Raw genomic sequence first — 26,496 nt, 5'->3', positions numbered from 1 at the left:
AGTGTGGAGCCCGCCCCGGGGCTTGATCCCATGACCGACCGGACAGGAGGTCATGACCTGAGCTGGAACCAAGAGTCCCCACCCGACTGACTGAGCCACCCAGGCGCCCCTATGTCAGTATTTAGTTTAATTGCCACGAGGAGGGATTTAAAAACAAATACCACTTCTAAGAAGGAAAATACAAGAAGCTGCCTTTTTTTCTCTCAGACTGTTCATAATCTGGACAAGCGGACATGACCAAGAGAAGGTGCTATATCAAATTGGAGGATTAGGGTCTGAATTCTGCGCCGAAGGCTGAAATCACGGAAAGTTGAGTTGACTTTCCGTGGGCAGCATTTTCAGCTGGAGAGGTTTGCATTTCCGGCCCTGAGAGTAAAGGAAAGACTTATCTTTACACCCCAGAATCATACTAAGCATGGCGAGATGGAGGGCTGGCAGGAAAGGAGCTCTAGAAATGGCACCAGCATCTCTCTCCAGTTCACCCCGGACTCAGAGCTCCCCGGATCAAGCGGGAGGCAAAGTAGAATCTTCCGTACTATTTATTTCTCTCTCTCAGTGGATGGAATTAAATGTGAGTACACGTTAAACACACACACACACCAAACACAGGTGGTGAGACTCCACCACAAACTTATCACAAATGCAACGTAGTAGGGCGGACTGGGGTGGGTGTACAGAGTGAATGGGGGAGGAAGGGACACAGATGGCCTCTTCCCCTGCACCTGCCATTCCTCAGCTTTGGATTTATCTTCCAGAGGAGCCTGGGCATTTCCAAAAGTGCCTTTAAATGGGCTTGATGCTGAGGAATGTTAAAATAATACATCAAATGAAATGGTCACGCATAGAGTTTAACCTATGGGGCCACACATACAGGGAGCCGTACCCAAGCAAGAGACAAGGAAATATTTTATTTAGCACAGAGACATATATCCACCTACCTAGGTAGAGGAACTTCTGGATGACAGCCTAAAATGCAAAATAAAGTAATAATAAGAAAAAATATTCTGTGCATTTAGGAGAGTAAATTCACAGCCAGTAGGGGTTGGCAAAGCACAGACATATAAATTTATTTCTCAGAGGCAAAATCTACTTCCATTAATGAAAAAGAAATGGGCTTCTTGTAGTCAAATACATTCAGATATACAAATATATTCAAAATACAAGTTTTTGTCAGTACCATTATTCTTAACATTATGTTGACAAATTATAATAATTTGAAAAGGATCTACTTTCCCTTTTAAGAAAACCCTGTCTTCCCTTAAAATGTTACCATTTCTATTTTTTTTCCTATGGTGACTACTTCATGAAAAAGATGCCTTTTGATGAAATTTGTTTTACTTACTTCAGACGTATCACCAACCAAATCCCCAGAAAACAAGTCAATGGGAGAGTCAGATGCTTTGGGGTTGATCAGGAGGGCATCGAATTCCTTGCCCACTTCAAAGTTTCCAATCTCTTTATCCAGCCCCAGGGCTACAGGGTGGAATAAATTAGTAAACAGTCAGTACTTGGAGCCATCAGATGGTGAAAATGTCCCCGTTTGCAAGGACAGATTCTGCCAACATATTACTAGGAAAAAAAATATATCTTAACATGAAGCAGAGAAGCTCCCTCATTCTAAGAGATCCTAAAACACTGACACACAGAAAGCAGAATAAGCACATGGAAAGCAAAATCTGAGAATAAAAACAGGTCCCCTCATCACCACGATCTCTAATTCAGATGGTGTCTATTTCAGCTCTATTTGCGCTCTTCACAGTCCAGCTGGCCTATGATTTCCATTCATCCCTCTAAGAAACATGACAATTGACATAATGTCTTCTTTTTCCCTCCTGTTCTCCCCCAACACTCCAACTCTTTTCGTTGCCCTTTTTGTTCTATGAAAAAGCTGACAGGATCTGTTTTCATGGCAGTGAAATGAACCTCAAATAAATAATAAATAAGTATCCTTTTGCATCTGCGCCAATGCAGACCTAACCATCCGAAGTTTCTTAGTTTAAATCCTCTGAATGGAGAATATTCACTTCTGAAAGTAAATAGGTCCTCATAATTCAAGAGTGCCAATGCTTTAGAAAGCAGACCAATTGCTCGGTAACCTCAGAGACTTTCTGGTTGCCAGAGAAGAATGTTTTCTAAAATGGGCATAGGTCGATACTATCTATTGACTTGATCCATCTCATAGCAAGAACTCATGTTCCATGAATATCGGATGTCAAGAAAGAACATCTGTCATTTTTATGATTTAGTTTTAGAAGATGGCAGTAGTTGGCTTTCCTAGTCAATAAAGGTATTAAATCTAAAGCTCCTTAAAGCCTATAATCTGAGTGCCCACTGAGCTACCAAAAGGAAGCATGCAGAAAAGGAAGGCCAACTGGAGTGCAGCATTATTTATTTGAATTTTTACACGTGTTGGTTGAATTCTGTCACCATCAAGATATAGTTCGATATGAAAGTACTGGATCAGGTATCTCTGTTAGACGCTATCTGGTATGTTCTATTTCTCTGTATGGATATCCAGCAGCCTTCTGGCAGTTCCCTAAGCACTTTTAAGAACAACAACTGACTTGTTCTTAAAAGATTGTTTAAAGGGAAACTCTTTTATTCTCGGAAAAGAACAAGATTTTTTAGCTAAAGAATTCTTATAGGAAGACAAGCGTGCAAAAGTAATTAGAAAATGTTAAAGGCAGTTAGGTGACTCCTACTAATTGTGTGGTAAGGACTCAATGTAAAAGAAAATCACTGGACATTTCTCTCCTCCTTTGCCAATTACAATCTTTTTGCCTTTGATAAAGAAGCATAACAAAATATAAGTTTTTAATGACTGTATTCAACATAAAATTGTTGTGTGTTTAATAGGTCAGATAACCAGGTTCATTTGCCAGAGTTTTGATGGTACATATAAACTAACTGAGCTAATTGTTTGAACCTGGAAAGTCAGGCAGGCGCTAACCAAAAAAAGACACAATTGCTTTTACGAATTTGTAAATTGGTCTAAATTCAGATTATTGCAGAAAGGCCCAGTAGAGCTGGTAAGCAATTCAGATGCATTTCAGGAAATGCAGTTTTGCTGCCTTTGGAGCAGATGTCCCTGTGAAGGGGATTTATGCACATCTTGATCTTGAGAGTGAATGAAAAGGCTCTGACAAGCTGGGGAGATGCCACAATTTAAACAGCCATCCATTCATCTCATTTCACTCATAGTCTCACAGAGACGTGAGCTAAGGAGAAGAAATTCCATCACAGTAAGCTCAGTGGCCCAGAAAATAGATTTAAAAGCTACACAGCAAGATAGACATGATTTGGTAAGCACCCCATGCCAGCTTGATCTCATACAGGATCCTGACGAAGCACCTCACAGAGAGCCTAGAATAAAAAAGGCACTTAAGTACAATCCATTTGCACCATGAAAATCAGATGCCGACATCTGATGGGGATGGTGAACTTAAAAACTGGATGATTTAAAACTTGGAACTTTAAAAAATGAAACTATAAGACTTAGGAAAATGCAAAGAGCATGGCCTCTGCTTGTTTTCCTTGAAATGTTCTCTATGGCATTCATCATAGCCCAGAACATTCAAAGAGCCAGAAGGTTTCTCTTCCCAGGATACTCTCAGCTGCTATCGTCCTCCATTTCTAAGACCCCAGGTATCTATCATAAATCTCTCTCTATATATCTATACTGTCTCTATTTTGATATTTTTATTTCTCACTAGCTACCTCAGGTTTCATGCTGTGTTTACCATCATCCATCCAGATTACACCAAAATACGGAAGTGACTGAAAGCAAGACAATTACCAACTTCTACTTTTTCCCTAAAACTATGGTTACAGGTGAGAACAGGAAAAAGCTGATGAACAGTATTTACGTATCAACCAACTACACTTTTACATCTTTTTCCTTTTAAAGAGCTTTGGGTAATTAGTATCCTTAAATATAGCAACAAAATGCATAGTTTAAACTGGGATTTCCAGAGGAAGATATCACAGTGGAAGGGTAGGGACCTGCACTCTGGCATCAGATTTTCTGGATTCAAATCATGGCACTCCGGAGCTTGACAACGTGTACACCTCTCTCAGGTGCCTCGTGGGTAAGGGGGAATTACTAGCGGTGGCTGTGAGGATGAAGTCACGATATAGAAAGCATGACCCATGGTGCCTCTTACCTGGTAAGAGTTAAGTCTTGGCTATTATTTTTACTATTATTATGAATATCATTACTATCATCGCTCAGGCCAATAGAGAACGTGTTACTCGACTCCGTGGGGAAAAAAACTGATTATTTTAAGGAACTCACGTACACATGACCATTGCAAATATCCATCAAAGTGATTAATATAATTGTGTGTTGAACGTGTCCTCTGCCAAAGACAGGGGACTTGCTGAACAAAGGATACCTCTACCACATGTCTGAACATTACCCACTAAATTGGGGGTATGGTATTTGAGATGCAACATTGGGGTGTGAATGTGGGATGCCTGCTGATGTCACTCTCGTGAGCCTTCATACTGCTTCCAAGGACACAGACTGGCGTGGTTGTACACTGTTCAAGAAGGAGATAAAATGGTCATTACCTTGGCTGCCTCCGAGAGTAGCTAGTCTGAAGACCTCTTTGAGGGTGAGGCTTTTCTCATTGATCTTATTAATTAAAAGGATGTTGGAAACCATCACTGCTCTTCTGATTGCATCAAGCATGGAAGCTGAATAACCACCAGCCACATCTATGGTAGATAAAATAAAGCCACAACAGTAACCTTATTTGATAAATGGAATATTAGGTGTATGCGGTTGGTTTTTGGTTTTTGGTGACCAATAGTCAGTCTGTAATATACTTCCAAGAAAAGATCTTATCTAGACACAGAATAGACAAAGACCAACGGTTGAAAGAATTCAAAACCTGCAATTAGTATCAAATGATTTTCAAATTTATTCATTTCCTAGGGTCGCTGCAACAAATTACCACAAATGTGGTGGCTTAAAATAGTAGAAATCAATTCTTTCACAGTTTTGGAGGGCAGAAGTCTTAAAGTGTTAGCAAGGTCACGATCCCTACAAAGGTTCTAGGGAAGAATCTTTCCTTGCTGCTTTCACTTTCTGGAGGCTCCTGCGGTTCCTTGGCTTACCGCAATATAGCTCCAGTATCCGCCCCTGCCTTCAAAGGGCCTTCTCTCTGTCTTTACATGTCGTTCATTTTCTGTCTTGTAAGGACATTCATCATTGGATTTAGGGCCTACCCTAATTCAGAATGACTTCATCTTGAGATTGTTACCTTAATGTAAAGGTAAAGATCTGCAAAGACCTTTATTCCAGATGAGGTCACATTTACATTGTTCAGTAGACATCTTTGGGGGTGGGGGGTGAGGAGGGGTGCACACAATTCAACCCAGTGCAACCAAATGGTTAATAAAGTTAAGAGAAGAAAACTCTTATCTCTGGATAGTCCCTGAACTCTCACAGAAATATGCCTGCATTGTTATGAAGATAATTTGGATAACATGAGATTTAAAACAAGCTCACAGTTCTATGCCCTTAAAAACTCATCCTAGCTCTATTCTAACCCAGATGAGGACTTTGGGAATTAAAAGCTACTTCTTTATGATAATTTTTCAGGGAGAGATTTTAGAATGAACTGTGTTTATATTTTTTGGTGGTGTTGTTGTCTATTGACTATTTTTTTGAGAACAGTTTAAGGTTCATAGCCTGATAACTTTTTTAAGGTATTACTTTTAACATTGTGCATATGCTCTCTTAAGATACATTTTTGAGTTTTGCTTTCATTTTTTAAACTCTTTTACAACTTTTTAAATCTTTTTTCTATTTTAACTGACTTAGCCTTCCCTGATATGCTGTTGACCCATCCTTCCCGAGGCCTTGGCCCATTGTTTTGTCTCATAACTCATTGAATGCTGTAGATTTTCAAGTAATATTTTCCAAGAGTTCATGGGGAGAATATTTTCCAAAACTTTGTACATCAGAGAATTTTGTTGCCTTCACACATGAGGGAGAATCTCGTCCAATATAATATTCTTCAGTAACAACTATTTGGCTCCAAATTCTTTCTTGTTCTTGCTATTTTTCATGCCAGCAAAAACACCCTAAACCGAACTGGTTTTTAATTGTTTTACTGATAACTGACTTTTTTCCCAGGCTCAATGTTTTAGGACTTTTTTTCCTTTTTCTTTGTAATTCCAATATCTTGCCAATTATAATTTAGCCTAAAACAGGGTAAATTCTTTGAATATGATACACAGTTCTTTCTTAAGCTCAGAAAAGATTTATCCTTCACAACTTCTGTTTGATTTGTTCTGGATTCTGGTTCAGGAAAACCCCCTGTGTTGGTGTTATTCTTTCTATGCTCCATGTGGATCATTCTCAAATACCCCCTTTGATCTTTGATCAATGTTGTTTTCCACATCACTGATTTAATTTTCTGCAATAATTCTATTTCTCATAGCTTCCTAAAATGGTTTGTTATTTTTAAACTGAAATATAATTAAGATAACATAAAATGCATAGAACTCAGGTGTCTAGTTTGATGAATGCTAATAATTGTACATAGCCATTTAACTACCCTTCAGAAAGACAAGATATTAAACATCTCCATCGCTCCAGCAAGCTCTCTCTTGGCCCTTTCCAGTCAATTCCCCTCCCTTTCCCCATCCCCAACCCTTGGCAACCACTTTCTGATTTCTATCAATACTGTTAGCTCTACTGGTCCCGAGGTTTCATGCATCTGGAGACATACAGCATGTGCTCTTTTGTGCCTGGCTTTTTTCACTTAACAAAATATTTTTAGATTTACCTTTGTTTCACATGGATCAGTGGTTCCTACTTTCTTGAATGCTGAGTGGCACTCCACTCTATGAATATGCCACAGTTTGCTTATTCATTCCCCTGTCTGCGGGTTTTTGAATTGTTTCCAGTTAGGGGCTATTATAAATACAGCCGGTATAAACATTCATGTACAATTCTTTCTGCAAACATATGTGCTCATTTCTCTAGGGTAAATAGCCCAAAATGGAATTACTGGGTCATATGTAGATGAATCTTTAACTTTATAAGAAATATCCAAAGAGTTTTCCAAAGTGGTTATAAAATTTACCCTCCCTCCAGTCATGTAGGATTGTCTACATGCTTCTCACTCTTTTTTTCCCCCAGTTTTCTTCTTTTATTTAAAAAATTTCTTTTTCCATCACAACTTGTGGTCTTTTCATAGTACCATGTCTTCTTGTACTCCAAGGATGATGGCAATTTTCTAAGATTTTCTTCTAGATCCTGAAGTAGATCATTATCAGAGATAAGCTCATCTTCCCTTTTTTTTTTTTTTTTTTTAAGAGAGAGAGTGCACACATGTGCATGAGTGGGGAGGGGGGCAGAGGGAGAGACAGAATCTTAAGCAGCCTCCACGCACAGCATGCAGCCCAATGTGCGGCTCGATCTCAGGACCCTGAGATCATGACCTGAGCTGAAATCAAGAGTCGGATGCTTAACTGACTGAGCCACCCAGGCAACTCTCATTCTTTTGATATGACTTTCTCTTGTTTTGCAATATTTTTGTTAAGCTTCATGTGGGCTTCTCCTATCTAATAGTTGAGAAAGTCCAGCTCTGCCTCCACTTGTTACAGACAGGGTGAACAAACCACTTTTGGACCTGCTCTCTGCCCATAGTATGAGGTTAAATGATCTTCTGAAGCCTACAGGGGACGGGCAGGTTGATACATAAAGGTCATGTTTCAAAAAGAGTGGAACATAGTGGGGCTATTACAACAGAGACTATGTAAAATGCAACAGCATTCTCCCAATTCATAAGTGAATATATCATACTTGATCAAACCTTTGGTCAATACACCAACATTGCTCTTTCCCTTTAAACCAATCTTGATTGACTAGTACAATGTGCAAGTACATGCTAACCATTTTGCATGCATTTTTTTTCTCATTTAAGCCTCAAAACAAGCTTGTAAGATAGACATAATTATAACTGTTGTTATTGTTACAGAAATTAGGGAAATGAAGTCTTAGAAAATTAAGGAAATTTGCTCAAAGTCTTACAGCTAATAAGTGATAAAGCTTTACCTAAATATTTTGTCCATCACTATCCAACCCAAAGTCAAGAACTGGAAGTTATGTGATGAACTTAAATCATGGAGACCAAAATCCTAGAAAATTGGAAAGCAATACCTACCTGATTTTTGGCTGTCTATAAAATTTTTCATTAACGGACTAGTGTGTAAAAAATTCTTGGCAATGTTTTTTCTTATTCATTAGAGCTTTTCTGTGAAGGTAAAATAACTACCTTAACACCTGTGACTATATCCAAGGATTACCACAGTCTCAATGATTGAAGCCTTAAATAAGAACTTTTTTTAAATCATAATTCTTTTGACTCATATAAAACTGGGGAGAACATCTAATCTAGCACACCTCTTTAAAAATAATAATTCACTTTGTTTTATTGTATATCTTACCAATATTGCTGGTATAAAAGTAACTGAGACATGAGTTATTGCAGAAAATGATGACAACCATCATCGTCAATATGCAAACATCCTAATGTTCTTAAGTATCAGGAAGACAAATGCACCAGGAATGGAAAATAAATCCTTGTGCCCCACACCCATTTAAAAAATTTTTAGTTTATTCACACACTGTAATAAAAGGCTTACAGGGAATATGCCTAGACATTTGGGCCTGTCTCATACTTTCAAAGTGAGCAGCACTGCACACACTCAGGAAAAACAATTAAAATGTATTGGGGGGGGCGGGAAACACCACTAATTCATCAGCCACCTAGAATGTCCTTCAACCCAGCAAAGAACAGACTGCCTGTGGGAACTGGAATCTCATTTTGGTCAACACTGCTCAAAAGCAAAGCAAGTTCTTAATATATCTCAAAGTTCTCACTGCTGGCATAGACTGAATCTCTGCTCCCTATGGCAAGGTCAACTAATTTTCTTTTGAGACAGTATTTGTGATGACACAGTTATCAAAAACTAAAGCCATACAAATCCAAACCATCAGCACCTAGCCAGAAGGACAAAACAAAAGGGGAAGAAAAATCAAGGAGTTTTTAAAAAAAAAACAAAAAACCAACAACAAGAAAACCAAAAAACAATAAACCTCTACAGCACCTTAGGAGGACTTACCCTTTATCACCCAATCTCTGAACAGTAAGTGAGGATAATGGCCTTCAGGAGATTAGCATCATCAAAACTTCTCCCTTTGCATACATTTTCTTACTGCTGCCAACCCACCATTTCATTAGCTCGAGATAGTACTCCCAGATAAGAAAACTCATTTTTTAAACTGTTACCTGAAAATTAGTCACATCATAAAGTTATGCACTTACTCGACCACTTTGACTATGTCCAAATAGCAAACTACTGACCTGTACCCAGCCCTATTTTCACGTCATGTTTTAGGACTTCTAGCACATTGAGAAAGCCGCTGCTGAGCCTGTAGAGAGAGGAGACAGTCAGTACAAAGAGACGCATGTGTTTCCAACAAAAAAGGACACCAGCAATAATGATGGTGATTTCACTAAAATTGTGTTTCCTGTCATAACAGCTCTCATGTTGACACAAACACATGGTCAAATCAGATCATCTGAGTCCCGGAGTAAAAAGACGATCATAAAGGAGCTTTACTCATTGGGTTGAGGTTAATCTCAGGAGGGTACAAAGCAGCAAGAAACAGAAGGAAAATGGGATCATTTGTAAGGAAAAATAAATGAAGAAATTCAATCTTGCCATTCATGCAAAAATCTATTGGTCTTCAGTGTTGTTTTGTTTTGTATAACAAACTCATCCTTCTATGTTCAGAAGTAGAAATTATAAAGCATTGTCTTTCCTCTCTGTCTGGGATACTTTGTTACCCTGAATGAGTAGTGCCTTGCAAAATCAAAGAAAGAGGGTACTACTGGGAAAGGGGGTGCAGGCTGATGAGTCAGGACAGTTCATAGGACCACAGCAGCTAGAAGAGAAGGTTCCAGGCTGAATTCTGGACATTATGACCCTGAGCTTACTAGACGTGCCGCCTTTCTAGAGAAACAAGGGAAAACTAAAGCGTTCCTTAGAAGTCTGAGAAGAGGCCAAGGTCACCATGGTCTCCTTGAAGATTCATGTAACTACCATCATCAAATCCCCAGTGCACGTGCAATAAACCTTTCAAAGTTGTTGGAGTGAGAATAGCAGTGACCATCTAAACAGAAACGTATCCATGAAGAAATGTAACTTCCAACCTCAATTTGCAAAGCTGGATCATAGTTTAATTTAGATATTGTGTAACTAATCCACAGGATGTTAAATCCTTTCCCCGTCGGGTCGCTAGACCATAGTTATGGTCACTGGCCATACCCAGGCAAGATTCCCTGTCATGTGTGACTACTTTATGTCTGAAAACCAGAAAGCTCTGGAACCTCTCAAAACGCACCAGAAATATAGCTCTGTGGTTCTCATGCGTTTCCTATACTGCCTCTGACATATATCCCTTTTTGCTGGCCAACTCCCTAGACTTCCAGCTGCCCGCACCTCCAACCACACCTCCAACCCTACCTCGTGGCTCTTTCCCCATCACAGAGCCTGCTCTGCCCTTGTTTCGGGAAGGTCAGGGGTTCAAGGGAATTGATACCTCTTGACCTCACCCAGCAGCCCTCCACAAATAACTGATAGTGTGTGGGAATGACGATCTCCGCTTCCTCACCCCTGGGGCAGAATGACTTTGAGGTCTGTTTTGTACATCGGTTCCCTGAGCTTTCTGGAGGAATTAAACTCCAGGAGCCCACAATGGTAAGCTGCTTGATGGTGTGCTCTTACTGACGTCCTTCCCTTTCCTGTCTTACCAACCAACCTCCAGAGGTCACCTCCAAATAAACTACTTGTACATGAATTGTCTCATGGTCCGCTTCTGCAAGAACTCAAAATAAGAGAGGATACAAAGTAATCCTCAAAAAAACACTAAAATCTAGCAGAACCTAAATTCGCTGAATGAATATTATGATCCATCTCAACCTGCCTCTAAGTGGGAGGAGCTCTATTCTGGATCACTTAGCCCCAGAAATGAGATCCTTTCTGTATCGAATCCCAAAGCATGGATTCTTAACCTAGCATCCATGGATCAGTATCACGGGATCTATGAATTCCCTGAAATTAGATGTAATGTTTCTGTATCTATGTGAGCTTTTTTCTGAAAACACAGGCCAAAATTTTTATCTGACTCACTTATGGATCTACGACCTTTCAAAGGGTTAAAAACTAATTATAAATAAAGCTTTGCATTCTGGGGAATTACAACAGGACACGGTCTCTCCTATGTGAACCGGCATCCTGTGGGATCCAGCAGAATGAGATATAGCATGGGGTGTCGGCTTATGGCAGCACTGCTCCTTCTCCTGACCGCAGAGCATGCAAAGTCAGTACCCTCTCCCCGAATGCCTGGCTGGCATGTGCGTTCTTGCGGTCCTTAGTTGCAAACCCCGAAACGCTGTAGGTTTTGAACTTTTTCTGTTATATTTCCTATTGTCCCATTTTGTGCAAATGCAGAAATTTTAAGGGATGCTGTGTTCTTCAAATGCCTACTCTGCAAAAAGTATCCTCTTTTGCATGCTCTTTCTCCCCACCGAGGCACAGGTAAGCCTCTGTGCGTCTGTCTGGTTCCTGTCCCAATCAGACAGAACTCTCGAAGAGGGACACTGTGGAGGCCTGACTGAGAAAACAAAGGTATTTGGGCTGCTAATTCGCAACCCAAATGCTCATCACCGACTGACCGGTTATTGCCTACTTACGATAAGTTAGAATTGGGGCAATGCGAGATCGCTGCTCCTCGCTCCTTGAACATCTGCAGCTCTTCCATGGAAAGGTAACACCCGTGTGCCATCACTGTCTGCAGAGAAGAGTATCCTGTGTGGAGTTTACCTCTTAAAAAAGGTTTCCCTTAGTCTTGACTCACAGCAAGATGTTACAGGTACAGATTGAAGCAGTGACTTATCTGTGAGCATCTTCACAAGAGCACTTATGATTACTTGTATGTATAAAATCCCTGTGTACAAGTTACCCCTCAAAAAAGGCCTGTAGGGGGGCGCCGGGGTGGCTCAGTCATTAAGCGTCTGCCTTCGGCTCAGGTCATGATCCCAGGGTCCCGGGATCGAGTCCCACATCGGGCTCCCTGCTCAGCGGGAAGCCTGCTTCTCCCTCTCTCACTCCCCCTGCTTGCATTCCCTCTCTCGCTGTGTCTCTCTCTGTCAAATAAATAAATAAAATCTTTTAAAAAAAAAAAAGGCCTGTAGAAACACTGGATTACACAAGTCTCTGCCAATACGTGGATCTTACTTTTTTTTCTTTTTTTTATAAAATAACGAGGGTCCAGGTGATCTACAGGATAGGATGTCCATCCAGCTCAAAGATACGACGCAGCCTTCATCTCTGCTTTAGAAAAAACCAAGTTACTTCATTTTCTAATTCTACGTGGTGAGCAACTGGTGGGGCTGGGCTTGTTCCTATCTCAATCAGACTTTCTAGAAGTAAGCTTTCCTTTGTCAGCACATGGAAGCTGTGGGGTAATCCTGCAAAGAAGTGTTCTGTATTTCTGCTCCTAGTTGAATACAGGCACCGATACTCTTTGTTGTTGCTGTTGTTTTAAAGATTTTATTTATTTGACAGAGACAGACACAGCAAGAGAGGGAACACAAGCAGGGGGAGTGGGAGAGGGAGAAGCAGGCTTCCCGCGGAGCAGGGAGCCCAATGCGGGGCTCGATCCCGGGACCCTGGGATCATGACCTGAGCCGAAGGCAGACGCTGAACGACTGAGCCACCCAGGCGCCCCCCGATGCTCTTGATACATAAAACCAAATAATCTTTATCTATTTTTTAAGTCTTTTTTTAATTGGAGTATAGTTGACACAACCAAATAAACTGTTTTATCACCTATATTTACATTTTCACAAAAATTAGGAAATATAGTATTTTATATGCATTAATCTGGAAGATAAAGTTGACCCAAGAAGGCAGGCACTGCCCACATATGACACTTCTCTGTTTAGTCCTGGTAATATTTGTGGGTTTTCCTGAAAAGGATTTAAGTCTTCTCATGGTATACACACAATGTATTATTACTCAGCAATAACAAAACATGAGATCATGTGCAACAGCATGGATGGACCTCGAGGGCATTATGCTAAGTGAAATAAGTCAGACAGAGAAAGACAAATGCCATATGATTTCACTCATATGTGGAATCTAAAACAAAGAAAAATTAGCAAGCAAACAAACAGAAGCAGAATCAGACCTGTAAACACGGAAAACAAATACGGTTGCCAGAAGGGAAGGTGTGGGGGGGATGGGGCAAAATGGGGGAAGGGGAGAGGGAGACACGGGCTTCCAGTGATGGAATGAATAAGTCATGGGACTAAAAGGCCCATCCTAGGAAATAGAGTCAATGGTAATAGGTTGTATGGTGACAGATGGTAGCCACACATGTGAGCACAGTGTAACAAAGAAAAGTTGAATCACTATGTTGTACACCTGAAACTCAATGTAACATTGTGTGTCAACTCTACTCAAATGAAAAAAATTAAAATTAAAAAAAGACTTTACTCTTTCAAAATTCTTTTTCCTTCAGTTCAAAACCTGTTTCCAGATAGCTTTCTCCTTTGGGAGGTACAGTTCAGTGACCAAGAATTATTATTAAAATAAAATTTTCCCAAACTCTGTGCAAATAAAAATAACATGCAAATGGCAGGTTAATTTATTAATCACATGGAAATATATGTAGAGAAGGATGAAAATTACGGTGTAGCATTTACAAGAACTATGTAGAGTATTAACCTTTCAAATTAGTCATATTCAGCCTTCCGTTCACAGTCCCGAAGAATTTATTTGCTGCACTATGTTCAACTCTCCACAAAGTCTGTACAATTCATTGAAGGCCAAGGCCAAGGGGTATATTGTTGTAATGAAGTGTCTCCTCACTATATTAATTTTAATGTGAAATTATTTAATTCTGAAAGTATTATATACGCTCATTTTTTTTTAAAGCAATACCACAGTGTTTAAAAATACAGAGTAAAAAGTCCCCTGTTTTCTCCCTCAGGAGGATCACATTTAACAGTCAATGTTTGTATTCCAGATAATTATTTTTTTTTTTAAGAGACAGAGAGAGAGAGAGAGTGCATAAGTAGGGGGAGCAGAAGGAAAAGGAGAGAGAGAATCCCAAGCAGGCTCCATACTCAGCATGGAGCCCCATGCAGGGCTTGATCCCAAGACCCCAAGACCGTGACCTGAGCCCCACCCAGCACCCCTCCAGATAATTTTTTCTAAATGAGCATGCACCCACATACGTCAAACAATACCGTATAAACATTCTTCCTTGTAAGCCTGTATACATCATTCTTGTGAATGCTGGATATAATTTTAATTACGGATGTTCTATAATCTAAACAATCACCCACTGATAGACATTGCCTAACTTTCACATTAATTAACATTCTTATTCATATTCCTTACAGAATGGATCCTTAGAAATGCATCCGCTAACTCAAGGGAATGCACATTTACATTCTAATGGATACTGACAAAATGTCTTTGGACCAAATGACATTCCCATCCTCAAAGAAGCCTTGAGATTTATTTACTGAGATGAAACCGCAGGCTGATTTTTAACTATACACCCACGCACGAGCATCCTCGGAGCTTTACTTTAGTTTGGGAAATGCACACATGTTGGAGAAATCTGAAGATTACCACTGAGATTTTATTTTATTATTTCATTTTTTTCCCACTGCCCCCCAATTATTAAGATTTTGAAATGTAGATAAATATGCCCTACTTGACACAGATTATGTCATGATATGCAATGTACCTTATTTGTCAGAAGATTGTTTCTATCATACACATCTGTGTAGTTTTTATAATCGGGAAATAAGTTCTTCACAGCTTCAACTTCATTAACATTTTCACTTATATGGCTCTACAAGAAAATAAATAATATTTGCAATTTTCTAATGTGAAATACCATTAGAAATTATACTTCCTACCCCAAAATGATAAGGATGGTTTCTACTCGCCTATGTAAGAAAACAAAGATGCTACATGTGTTGTATTGAAAACAATTATACATATTATATATAATATCACATCTATATGAAAAAGAAACTGAATGTGAATATGATAGTTACATGAATATGTAATGTTCTAGCCCTAACCTTAACCCATGTTATATTCTTTCTATAGCAAGTATGAATACAAATAAAAAGTACTTGAAGACAGTACTTGAACCTAGCTATTTGTGGCAACTTGTCTCTTTTGATATTGGCCATTTAAGAGAAGAGTTTCATGGCCATAAAAGGAAAGACAGCATGGTTCACTCATAAGAAAACTGGCATTTGAACAAGGAGAAATGAATGTTAGCTCAAGTTCTGAGCCTACTTATGTTTCAGTAGGGTGAGTCAGTTCTTTCCTTTGGGTCTCTATAGTCTCATCTTTCAAATATAAGCGTTGGGCTAAATGAGTAATTTTCCAAACTCTTTCAGCTTTGAGTATGTTGTTCATATAAAAATTCATAGAAATACAATATGTAAAAGGCATAAACAAGTTGCTTCTCAGGAAGAAGCAGGATTGGGACTCTAGAACCCTGTCCTCGTTCTGTCCCCTTCATCAACTTCCAGAATGAGATCTTCCACAGAAAACAGTTTGAAAATAACTGAACTAGACAATCCTGCTGTCACCAAAAAAAGAGCCCATAAAAATCATGTCCAATCAAAACAAATGAGTCCTGGCCCCCTGCCAACCTTTCCCTAGGACACCATAAACCCCACGCCCTTGCCTAAAACAAAAATCCTTCCAGACCAACTGGTGATGAATACATATAATAGGAAAAAACTCATGAGCAAGTTGCCACTTCCAAGAATGGCAATGCCATTTCCCCCTCTCCATGAGGTAGTATGAGCCAAAGAAATAAGAGAAAAAAGAGCAATGTTCTAAAAATAGAGTGTTCCACCTAGAGGGTGAGCTCTATCCTGGCCTCGAGGAAATCTAGGCCACTGAAGAAATGCATGGGCATCTGAAGAGAAAAAAAGGACAACCAGATGATTCTTTTCACTTTGATAAAGTTGAGTAAATGCTAAATGCACATGCACACATGCATACCACCCCCCCGCCTCCCCCAGCAAGGATATAGTTGATTTTGTTTTGTGTTCATGGAGTTCAGGACATCCTAGCTCCAAATATGGCACCATGGCATACTGCATATTTTAAGCTGAAGGAAAATAGCCGAAGGTCAGAATGAAACAGATCATAAAGCTTTTATGTGAGGGGTGCCCACCCTATCCTTGGAGGAAAGGAGCATCCTTATCTCTGAAGACAAAGGGATGCCCCAAAGAATCCAAACAAACAATTATTCCTCCATGACTATGCACTGGCCTAGAAATGCTCTCTTTCTTTGGGTCTTCATTTCCTTATGAAGCCTCCTTATCATGTAAAACTTATTTTAAATACATTTGTATGCTTTTCTCCTATTGTCTTTGTCAATTTAGTTTTCGGACCCAGCCAGGGACTCTAAGAAGGTCGAAGAAAACTTTTTCCTCCCCTACAATTGTGTGGGTTTGAATCAAAAATACAAATATCACAGTCCCCCCAAAGGGGGGGAGGGAGTGATGAGAATAGTTAATGAGCCCCAACAAAATAAATCTTATTAAAAAAACAAAACAAAACAAAACACCCTCCACCCTGATAAAGAATCAATATGTTGCCTTTCCCCTAACTTGCCCTTGGTTATAAGATAGTCCACTCTTAAGAGGGAAAATGTTAGTGCAGTCTGTAATGAAGCTTGGGTGGAGGAAGGAGAGCCTGCAACTCCCAATTTTAACCCAGCTGGAAGCTTTAAAAAGTGTTTCATTCCTAAATTGCAACCATTTAATGACAAAGTAAGATATCCTTTTTTGTTCCTGATTTTTAAATTAAGAAGCTCGGAACAAAAGGGCTTTTAAATGCATTTTTGTAAGGGAGAAATTAGGTTCTTTTTGCTTTTCAAATAATAGGTGGTTCCTCCAAAACTGAAGGACTGGAACACTGAGAAAAGGATCAAATAAAAGAGAGAAGCAGGAAAGAAACTAATTAAATGTATCCTACAGAGAACAGGTAACCAGTGTGTTATTGATCTGGCTTGGTTACATATGATGTCCTCGTCTCTCTAAGTCTGATCAGAGAAGATGAGGGTAAAAGGAACTTCAAGTTTCTTATCTGAGAAATTAAAGAAGTGGATTTAGGTGACGTCTGTAAGAGCCCTTCCTGTCCTATGATGCTATTTCTCTAGGAGATCTCAGGAGAAGAATTGGAGATGACTGCCAGAATTTAGGGTACTGAAAAGTCTTGCAGGTCTGGACAGGGGCACAAACAGCAGAAAAATACCCACCTGAATATGCAAATTATGGGTCTTCGCCATGTTTCCCAGTTTACCCAACAGAGTTTCAGAGCAGGAAAGGGAAAAACGTGGTGTCATTATGGGCTTAACTCTAGAATACTGGAAATAATAATAAAAAAAAAAATTGGTAAGGAAACTATGGATATCAGCAAAGTGTGGCATACCCCAACATGCATATCATACAACATGATAATTTTATGTCTTCATTTTGGAGGATAGCCCCCCATTCTAAGAGTGGGTAGAAGTAGTGGGTTTCATGGAAACAGCTCTTGGCTGAGGACAACAGAGAGAATATTCTGTAGCACCAAGTTCAATGGAAGAAGATCCTGTCTCCAAGGACAGACAGCCCCAGTCCCACATCTACATGAAAGCTCAGACAAGGCCTTGACTGCATGGCCTTCATGAAGAAAAATGGGAAGCAGAAGAACTTCTAAAGGAGGCTGCTCTGGGGAGACTCAAAGTGAAGTGGTGGTCTACTCCCCATCTACATCTTGGGGAGGAGGGCCAGCCATGGCCTCCCTCAGGACATCTGGTGGCAGTACTGGGTCTGGTGTCACCCAAGGTAAAGGCTGAGCAGGTGAGAAGGGCTCAAGAGAGAGGTGGTGAGCATGAGGACCCCCAAAGCTCCACCTAGTTCTCCCCAGATTAGACTGAAAGTAATAGGGTTCTCATGGTTTCCAGTTAGACCTCAAAAGGTGGTAAAGGAAGGGTCTGGCTTGCCAATCTAAGAGGTTGCACAATGGAGCTACGAATTGGCCTGCTGGGAGTGGGGGAAGGAAACAGCCCTGCCTCCATAGACTCACCAACACCAGGCACTGCAAAGAGGAGTGGCCGGCCGAGGGCCTGCAGGCCATGTGACATACCACATGTTAGGGACCAAGGCAGCCAAAGGCTGGGGTATCAGGGTGGACACCACCCGTGCTCCAGACCAGATCAGGGAGTACAAGAGGCCAGAGTCATTGCTGATGTAGCCAACTTCCAGTTGCTCCCAATCTGTCCACATCCAGGAAGCCCTCTCCCACCCCCCCAGGGACCAGTCCTGTGTGATTAGAAGGTTCCAGAGAAGAGGAAGGGAAAACCACCGAGGAGACAAAAAAGCCCGACCTCACAGAGCTGAGTTGATGGGTCGACTATAAAAACAACTGAAGGCTCTGGGGAGATATTTCTGCATGCATGGAGTAAGCCAAACGTTTACAGACTAATCTTTACCAAACAACTTAATAGCAAATCTTAACAAATGACACAAAAGCAATCCAAAATCAAGCTGGGAACAAGCTTACTTACGTTCTTTTGGAGCATTCTTGACACAAATCTGAAATGAAGCAACAAATGGGAAGATAGAAAATTTGGGCATTTTTAAATAGATTTTTTTAAAGGGTGAAAACATGATCCTTACATGTCTTAATTTCCATGCAAACATTTCCAATGCCATACATGTTTCACCACCACTAATTAAAGATTAACAAGTAGTAATTACTCTGCTTTCTCATTTGCAGCCAGAGAAATAGAGTGCAAAATCACAGGGAAATGCAATTTTATCCTCTAACATCAGCTGGGCTGTTCATGAGTATTCCCATACAACTCAACCATTCCACTGGCTTAAGCTCTATTTGGGGGAATATTGCAGGATGTTATACTCCATGGATATTAGAATCACGGAATCCTATGCACCTGGAGGCATTTAGAAGCCATAGAACTCTATGGGCACAGACGTCGGAGTAAGGCTGTTGGAACAGGCCAGAGGTGGCTGTGAAATGGAGAGGGGGGAGAGGGGAGGAACGGGACCAGACGGGATGGGGGTGGCAATGAGGGATGGTGGTATCTGTAGGGCCTATGAAACAGCTATTTGTGCCCCAACTGAAAAAATTTATTCGCTAGCTTTCTGCCTTCTGGTCCTTTGTTTCAGAACAAAATGGGGATTAAGGTTTACTATGACCACAAACACACATCCATAGAAAAGTTCAGCATGTGGCCAACGATACGAGGAAGGTGCATGCTTCACTCTTTCTGTGAGCAGGTGGTGGTTCCTGAGCTACCCTTTCCAGAGGACACATTTAAGGTGAAGGAGGTCTGGAATTGTAGAAAAGTTGGGCTTCTAAAACCTGCATCAGGATAGGTTAGGTCCTGGGGAAGATTTACATCTAAAGAATGTTCTTCTATATCTCTTGTATGACATACAAGAGATATAGAACGCAATTCCTTGTCAAATCAAATCCTCAAGGGACTATGGAAAAGCCATTAAAGAAATGTAGATAAAGTACTTTTGAGATCCGTAGACTATCCCAGTGTAATATAAAAAGAACATAACGAAAGCTCATGATCTCAGGCAAGAGGATGACCCCGCCTCCAAAAGTAATCTGATGCACACATACACTTAAAGCAAGTTCAATTTACAGGAGAGGCCTCCATCTATCTATACTAAAGGAGATGGAAGTGGTAAATCATTAACTTACAAAAAGAATCCTTCATTTCACAAAGGGATTCACCCTAGGACTCTATAACAAGTCCCCAGAGGCTTCAGAACGGTATTGACATGCAACATTTTCTTTAGGACCAGACCACCTGCATAAAGTAGGGCAAACCCACACAGTGACATATGTGCATATCGGCCTGGTTCACAGAGCCTGCCTCTCTCCATCTCTAACTCCATCAGTGCCTCAGAGGGACCGCCCACAAGACAAATCAAGATGCATGTACCTCTCTGTTTCCTTGATTGATTCCTCAGTGGTTTCCTTGTATTCTGGAACACTGGTATTCATATCCATGCAGACTTTGCCCACAAATGCCCGCTGCCCAAATTTATCTGTGAGAGGGACACACAAACAGAATCTGAAGTCATGTTTTTCCCCCCAAACAGTATATCCCTCCCAAGCCTTTAGAAACACATTTAAATTAAAATCATTATGAAAACACAAGTGAGAATGTAAAAGATCATCACACCATTTAAGAACAATAACGACGACAACAAAACCACACCAAATTCTGTAAGTAGTTCAAGGTCTTCCACTGACTCCTTATTCCTTGGATTACTACCAAGATGGTGATAATATTCGATTAAGGTCTAACCCTGTATGTGCCCAGTGTCCTCTGTTACATGTAGGGTTGTGAGGAATACACCCAATAATGTATATAAAGTGTCTGGCATGTAGGGCTTAGAAAAGATACAGCCACTTTTCCTAACCATAGCAATGCCAATATTATCATCCGTGGGGAATTTGACATAGTCCTACTGGCAGCTCTCAGCACTAAGGAACCGGGTCCTCATTTGAGGTGCCAGAGAAATTTTATTTCGGCTAGAACGTTGAAGCTACATGGGGTGATACTGTTTGTACCATGTCTCTGCTTCTGTCGTAAGAATCTTGCAAAAGTCTTTTTGCCTCTCTCTTTCCCCTGTAATTCACTGTGATACCTGGCCATTAGATTACTCTTACCTGAAACACCACCTTCATCACATACATCATCTGGCTCAAAATCTTTGAGCATCTGATGCATATTCGAATCTCGCCACAGTCTGAACCATCCCATCTGCCCAACCTCCTCTCCCACCCCACTGTGCAATGAATCCTGTCCTCCAGCTCAGCTATTCTGTTCCTTGCTTCCTGTATCCACTATGGATATCCCTGTCCCCATAGCTTTGTCCATGTTATTTCCCCTGTTGGGAAGACATTTTCCTCCCTCCCCATTTTATGTTCCTGTAGGGCCCCATTTAAAGGCCCCCTCTATGAATTCTTTCCAGATGATCCAATTCTGAGTCTTCTCAGTCTCCTCCAAAAATAGCAATATATATTTTCAGGGCTACCCTTTAAGCCTCTGGCAGAACCTACCTTGGCCAGCAAGCAGAAGTATCAGTGCATCAGCCAATGGTATTTACTGAGCATCTGCCATGTTCTGGGCACTGTGCGAGGTACAAGTTTTGGAATTACTGATCTAAAGCCAGTCTCAGATCTGCTTACTAGCTGTGTGACTTGGGCATGTTATGGCCTCTGAGCATCAGTTTATCCATCTGTGACATGAGGGCATGAATGCCTACTTCCAAAGACTGTTTGCAACTGAGCTGAGATAATCCATGGAGAGTGCTTTGTGCAAAGCCAGGCATCCAGCAAGAGCACAGCCACTGTTAATACAGTTATTTTCTATTTCATTGTGTTCCCAGCATCTAGCACAGTGCCCTAAGTCTAGCCAAGAGCCAAGATGTGTCTGCGGATTATAATATAATAAACCGTTGCCACAGTGAGAATTAGTAAACTTGGTCCCAAACACCCTAAATTAATACACAAAATTCAGACCCGTACACATCATTCTGGAGCCAAAACCATAAATAAATAATCAAATTACTTACACAATAAAAAACATTCAAGGGCCATACACAAACACCTAATTACTTGCAAGAAATGCAGCGCTCAAATTCTAGCAATTAAGAGGCAGGACAGCCCACATGTATAAGTCATTGCCGGGCATGGTCTGACTGTCTTGGCTTGATGTGCCCATAAATCATGCTTTCATTTCCTCACCTGTAATTTCTGCAAGGAGCAGAGATGAGTCAGTGTGAATTGTTCCAAAGTAACAAGCTGTGGTTGTTCCATTCTTTAGTGTTCTCCTCTAAAAATAAATCACAAAAACCATGAATCGCGTGTGCCCAGAAAAGTCACGTGGCAAATAAAGATGAAAATAGAATTCTAGTTTTTAATTTTAAAATATTTTTATTTAAAGGTATGCCATCTTGATATGAAATACAGTTAAGGTAAATGGCAAAAGTATTTATATCCAAAAGTGTGAGCTGGAGAAGAAGCTGGTGCTTCTGATTTCCTAGATTTCACACTGTTCCGTGTTGCAGACTTCACAAAATGTAATACTAATTAATTCCTTGGTTTTTAGGATTATTTAAGGATATACAAACTTTATTGCATCAAGGGATGAGTAAATGAGATTTTTCCATCTACAAGAGGGCAAAATTATTCAGCCAGATTTCTAGTTCAACACAGCAGATCAGTCCCGTGTATTTATCTCCCTTCCTTAGCACAATTCCACTAAACTAACAGTAAAGAAGTATAAAATGTATTAACCCAGAAGAAAGAGACATGAGCAAAGGAAACATTTCTACATCCCCTTGGAAGACAAAAAAAAAAAACATGGATAAGAACCTGGAGGTGACTCTGCAAGAAGAGAAAGAAGCACAGAGCTGCTAATAGAGAATTGGCTGACAATCTATATACAGATGATTAAACCCTGGCAGGACCCTTCTCCTTGTTGAAATCAGCCAACCAGGCCAACCTGATTCTTGCAGGAGAGATTTGCTCTTGCAGAAACTTGCAACAGTATTTGGAGACTAGACACCCAATATGCCAAGCTTCAGCAGAGACTGGAAAGAGTTTTAAGTGGACAATCTGGTTGACCCTCTGGATCCTTGGTCATTTTCCCCAAAATCCCACATATGCAACTCCCACCACTCCTACCGGGACTGAGGAACTGTTCCCTAGAGAAGATGACTGGTTCTAGAAGGAAGATATCCTCACAGTGGCATTTGGGGCCCACAGTTGAAAGGGCTGTTTACTGCCTTCACTGTTTATCCTGTAATGAGGTTCACTAGCCAACAAGAGTTATCCCCATCCAGACTTCCAATCACCATTTTAGAGCATCGCACTTAAATATGAAATGTATGTTCAAGGTTCAACAGACATTGGAGGAAAGTTAGTATAAAAAAGAGGAGAAGGAGGAAAAAGGAATCTGGGGGAAAAAAATCTCAGAGGAAAGAGGCAATCTCTAAGGCCAGAAGGAAGCTGGATTAAAAAAAAAAAAAAATCTATGGGGGGGCCCGGGTGGCTCAGTCAGTTAAGCATCCAACTCTTGATTTTAACTCAGGTCATGATCTCAGGGTCATGAGATGGAGCCATGAGTCTGGTTGCATACACTAACCAGAGTAAAGTGAAACTCAAAATTAAAACAGAACTGTGATCTAACATTTTCTAAATTCTCAAAATTTTACACACTTTTCTAAAATCTTGGCTTGAAGATGAACTCAAAATGGAAAGTGTTGGCTGTTTAGCAAGAAGGACAATGGAAGTGCCATACAGACATGGATAGTGAGTCCTTCCTCTGACGGAGGCAAGGGGGGGGAGGGGAGGGGTGTTTTCACTAGTTGAGAAATTGCACTTTCAAGTTGGACTGGAACGAACTAGAAAGTTCAAGAATCTGCTCAAATTATAGTTAAAGAACAGGACAGGGAAAAACCACAGAGGAAAAAAAGAAAAGGAAGGAGGGAGAGGAGAAAGGAAAGAACCCCAAGCTACTCTTACTGGTTCCCACTGACTTCAACCCATTTCACCAACAAGTTACATGTGTGAGACTTATGTAATTGAAAGAAATTAGTTTGGTTTTAAAACCTTACTGAAGAGGGGCACCTGGGTGGCTCAGTCGGTTGGGCGGCTGCCCTCGGCTCAGGTCATGATCCCAGGGTCCTGGGATCGAGCCCCGCATCGGGCTCCCTGCTCGGCGGAGAGCCTGCTTCTCCCTTTCCCTCTGCCTGCTGCTCTGCCTACTTGTGCTCTCTAACTCTCTGTCAAATAAATAAATTTAAAAAAAAAACCTTACTGAAGAGGCCATCTAAAATACAGCTGCTTCCCTTCATTTGTTCTATATTTGGGCATCCTGGACCCAAGGCCACGCTAGTTTCTCATAAGCTTTAAAGAGGATTCTTCCGTTAGTAATGAGTTTGTATTTTTCCAGTTTATAAGAATCTACCAAGAACAACATCAGACTGTGGGTTGTGTTTCTCAATCTTTCTTCAGCCTTCAATTCTTGACAAGAAGGGTTTGGAGACCAAGCTTTTTAAGCTCAAAATAGATGCCAAACATAGGATGACTGCAAACTTCAAGATCAGTAGCATTGGCTTCTTAACAGATTAGATGATTTGCATTTCCACTGGGCTGAAATAGGGAGGAAAGAGTGGCCTATCCCCTTTCTATTCACCTTGTACTTTAATGATTTGATACGTTTTTGGAATTAGTTGGATTCATCAGTTGAATCTTTGACAACCCCATAGAGTAAGCATATTCATCCTATTCCCCAGAATATTTGCAACTCGTTTATCTTGGCACATTTACCAGGATCTCATTGTCCAATCCCTTGACTGCAAGCTATATAATATATAGATTCCTGAACCTTCTAGTCTTTTTAGTTTATTCCAGTCTAATTTGAAACTGTAATCTCTCACCCAGTTTGCAATGTTTAAAGGCAGATAATCCAGGCTTGTTTTACTGGGATTTTTTTTCTAAGTAATCTCAGGAGATGTTTGCTAATATATACTTTAAATTATTTGCACATTAAATGATCACTGTCATCTATGGTGCAGAACTCTGGGTCTTGATTTGCCCATTTGCTGAAGTATAGATCTAGGACTGTTTTCTGAGGGAGAAAATAAAATAAACAAAAATGGCTTGGATCTCTCCGGACCTACTGTTTTAACATCCCTTTGCATTGCCGTGAGCAGTCGTCAGCCTAGGGACAGGTTCTAGTTAACAAATCTCAACTTTCTACAGATTTCAACCATATCATCAGCTCATCCAACTGTTAAAGTGTGCAGGCCTGCCTGCTCATAATCAGAAACATAGGATGTATGCAATGCAAGTATGTGTCGAGAATAAAATTTATTTTGTACTCACTGACATCAAATACTTAACTCTCTGATACAAGAAATAGTATTTATGGAGTACTCCCTGGAGGATATATGGTTCTAGATACTCTAAATGTCTAAACATAAAACAGTGATATATTTGGGGTTTTTTAAAATACTATAGCATCTTAATAATATACATTTTGACATCATAGCATGTATCTATATGAACTATTACTGAAACTAATTTTTAAGAAAATCAGTATGAGTAATAGAAATGCTTTACCTTAACAAATGTTTTATTCTGTATCATATACACAGTGTAAATTACATCATTGGTTTCCCTCTCTGGGTCAGCAGCTAGAAACTTAAAGCTGAATTTGTGACAAATTCTAACAAGTTCATGGCCCCCCACGGTATACATTTACCTCGTAGTTCTATTTTTCTTTCCCCCTTTTTTCCTTTGCCACACTTTCATGACTCATTTGCTTCCATTGTACACTATTTTATTTTAAGATATCTCAAGCAATGAGATATCTTTTTAGAACAATGAGAGGTATAAATAAATTTTGAGAATAAAAAGATTTGGTGTGGTTAACACAATTCATTAACACAATGGCCCAGCAACTTCATGCACTGTGTTAGTCCTTCTCAGTTTTTCTGGTGTCATGTGGATCCATGCTAAATAGGTAAGATCCACAATTACACTGAATTTACAATAAAGGAAGTCAAGTATATAAAGGATAGCACTTACTTCTACTCCTCAAGGCTTGAATGATACAGGACCAGGGGAAATGGCAGAATGGCTAGGTAACTGTGTAAGACTTAAAATACTGTCACCATCCCATAGCCATCACTTTAGAAGAAAGACCATCCATGGGTCCAACAACAATGCAGAAATGTTTAGACTAAGTGTGCTGCATGACAAGAGGTAGTGGTCAGATAAGAAAGTATTTGCAAAAGGTATTCTCCACTGCAGAAGCTGTTTCTGGTTGCTGAGTGGATTTGGCATAGGGCTGGAGTAGAAAGAAGGGGACTGATTTCCTTGAGAGGGTGGAAGTAAGGACATCTTCAGAGCCTTCAATATATGGTCGGCACCGTTCAATGACTTGAACTAGCTCCCTAGCTCCCTCTAGTGGTGTTAATGCTCATCATGTTCCTACGTACCCTGCTATAGGGAGCCGTCCTATTTCCCCTCCTTGGGAAGCTACTAAAATAATGTGATATCCTTCTAACTGTAATTTTAACTTCTATTTTTAAATTTCCTTGCATTTTTTTTTATTATTTTTATTTTTTTTATTTTTTTTTTTTAAAGATTTTATTTATTTATTTGAGACAGAGAATGAGAGAGAGAGAGAGCAGGAGAGAGGGGAGGGTCAGAGGGAGAAGCAGACTCCCTGCCGAGCAGGGAGCCCGATGCGGGACTCGATCCCGGGACTCCAGGATCATGACCTGAGCCGAAGGCAGTCGCTTAACC

At 40.3% G+C, this 26,496-nt stretch overlaps 1 protein-coding gene across 2 annotated transcripts in view; it reads right to left on the bottom strand.

Moving 5' to 3' along the window:
• The window catches only part of GDA (guanine deaminase), a 71,226-nt gene that overhangs the window by 4,047 nt on the left and 40,683 nt on the right, over positions 1 to 26,496 (bottom strand). Inside the window, exons 4-13 of one of the 2 annotated variants that reach the window (XM_044920325.1) lie at positions 21,922 to 22,009; positions 20,108 to 20,213; positions 18,695 to 18,722; positions 17,402 to 17,509; positions 14,852 to 14,959; positions 11,781 to 11,878; positions 9,387 to 9,454; positions 4,573 to 4,719; positions 1,343 to 1,473; positions 935 to 966 (exon numbers count right to left, since the gene is read on the bottom strand). In XM_044920325.1, the coding sequence (XP_044776260.1) occupies positions 935 to 966; positions 1,343 to 1,473; positions 4,573 to 4,719; positions 9,387 to 9,454; positions 11,781 to 11,878; positions 14,852 to 14,959; positions 17,402 to 17,509; positions 18,695 to 18,722; positions 20,108 to 20,213; positions 21,922 to 22,009 (914 nt within the window). The remainder of the gene's footprint in view (positions 1 to 934; positions 967 to 1,342; positions 1,474 to 4,572; positions 4,720 to 9,386; positions 9,455 to 11,780; positions 11,879 to 14,851; positions 14,960 to 17,401; positions 17,510 to 18,694; positions 18,723 to 20,107; positions 20,214 to 21,921; positions 22,010 to 26,496) is intronic. The other variant, XM_021694313.2, reaches the window with a different exon arrangement.

This window comes from Neomonachus schauinslandi, chromosome 13 (assembly GCF_002201575.2).
Source record: "Neomonachus schauinslandi chromosome 13, ASM220157v2, whole genome shotgun sequence".
In the NCBI taxonomy this organism is placed as follows: domain Eukaryota; kingdom Metazoa; phylum Chordata; class Mammalia; order Carnivora; family Phocidae; genus Neomonachus; species Neomonachus schauinslandi.
The sequence above is the reverse complement of the archived record's forward strand: the minus strand, read 5'-3'. Positions and strand labels throughout refer to the sequence as shown.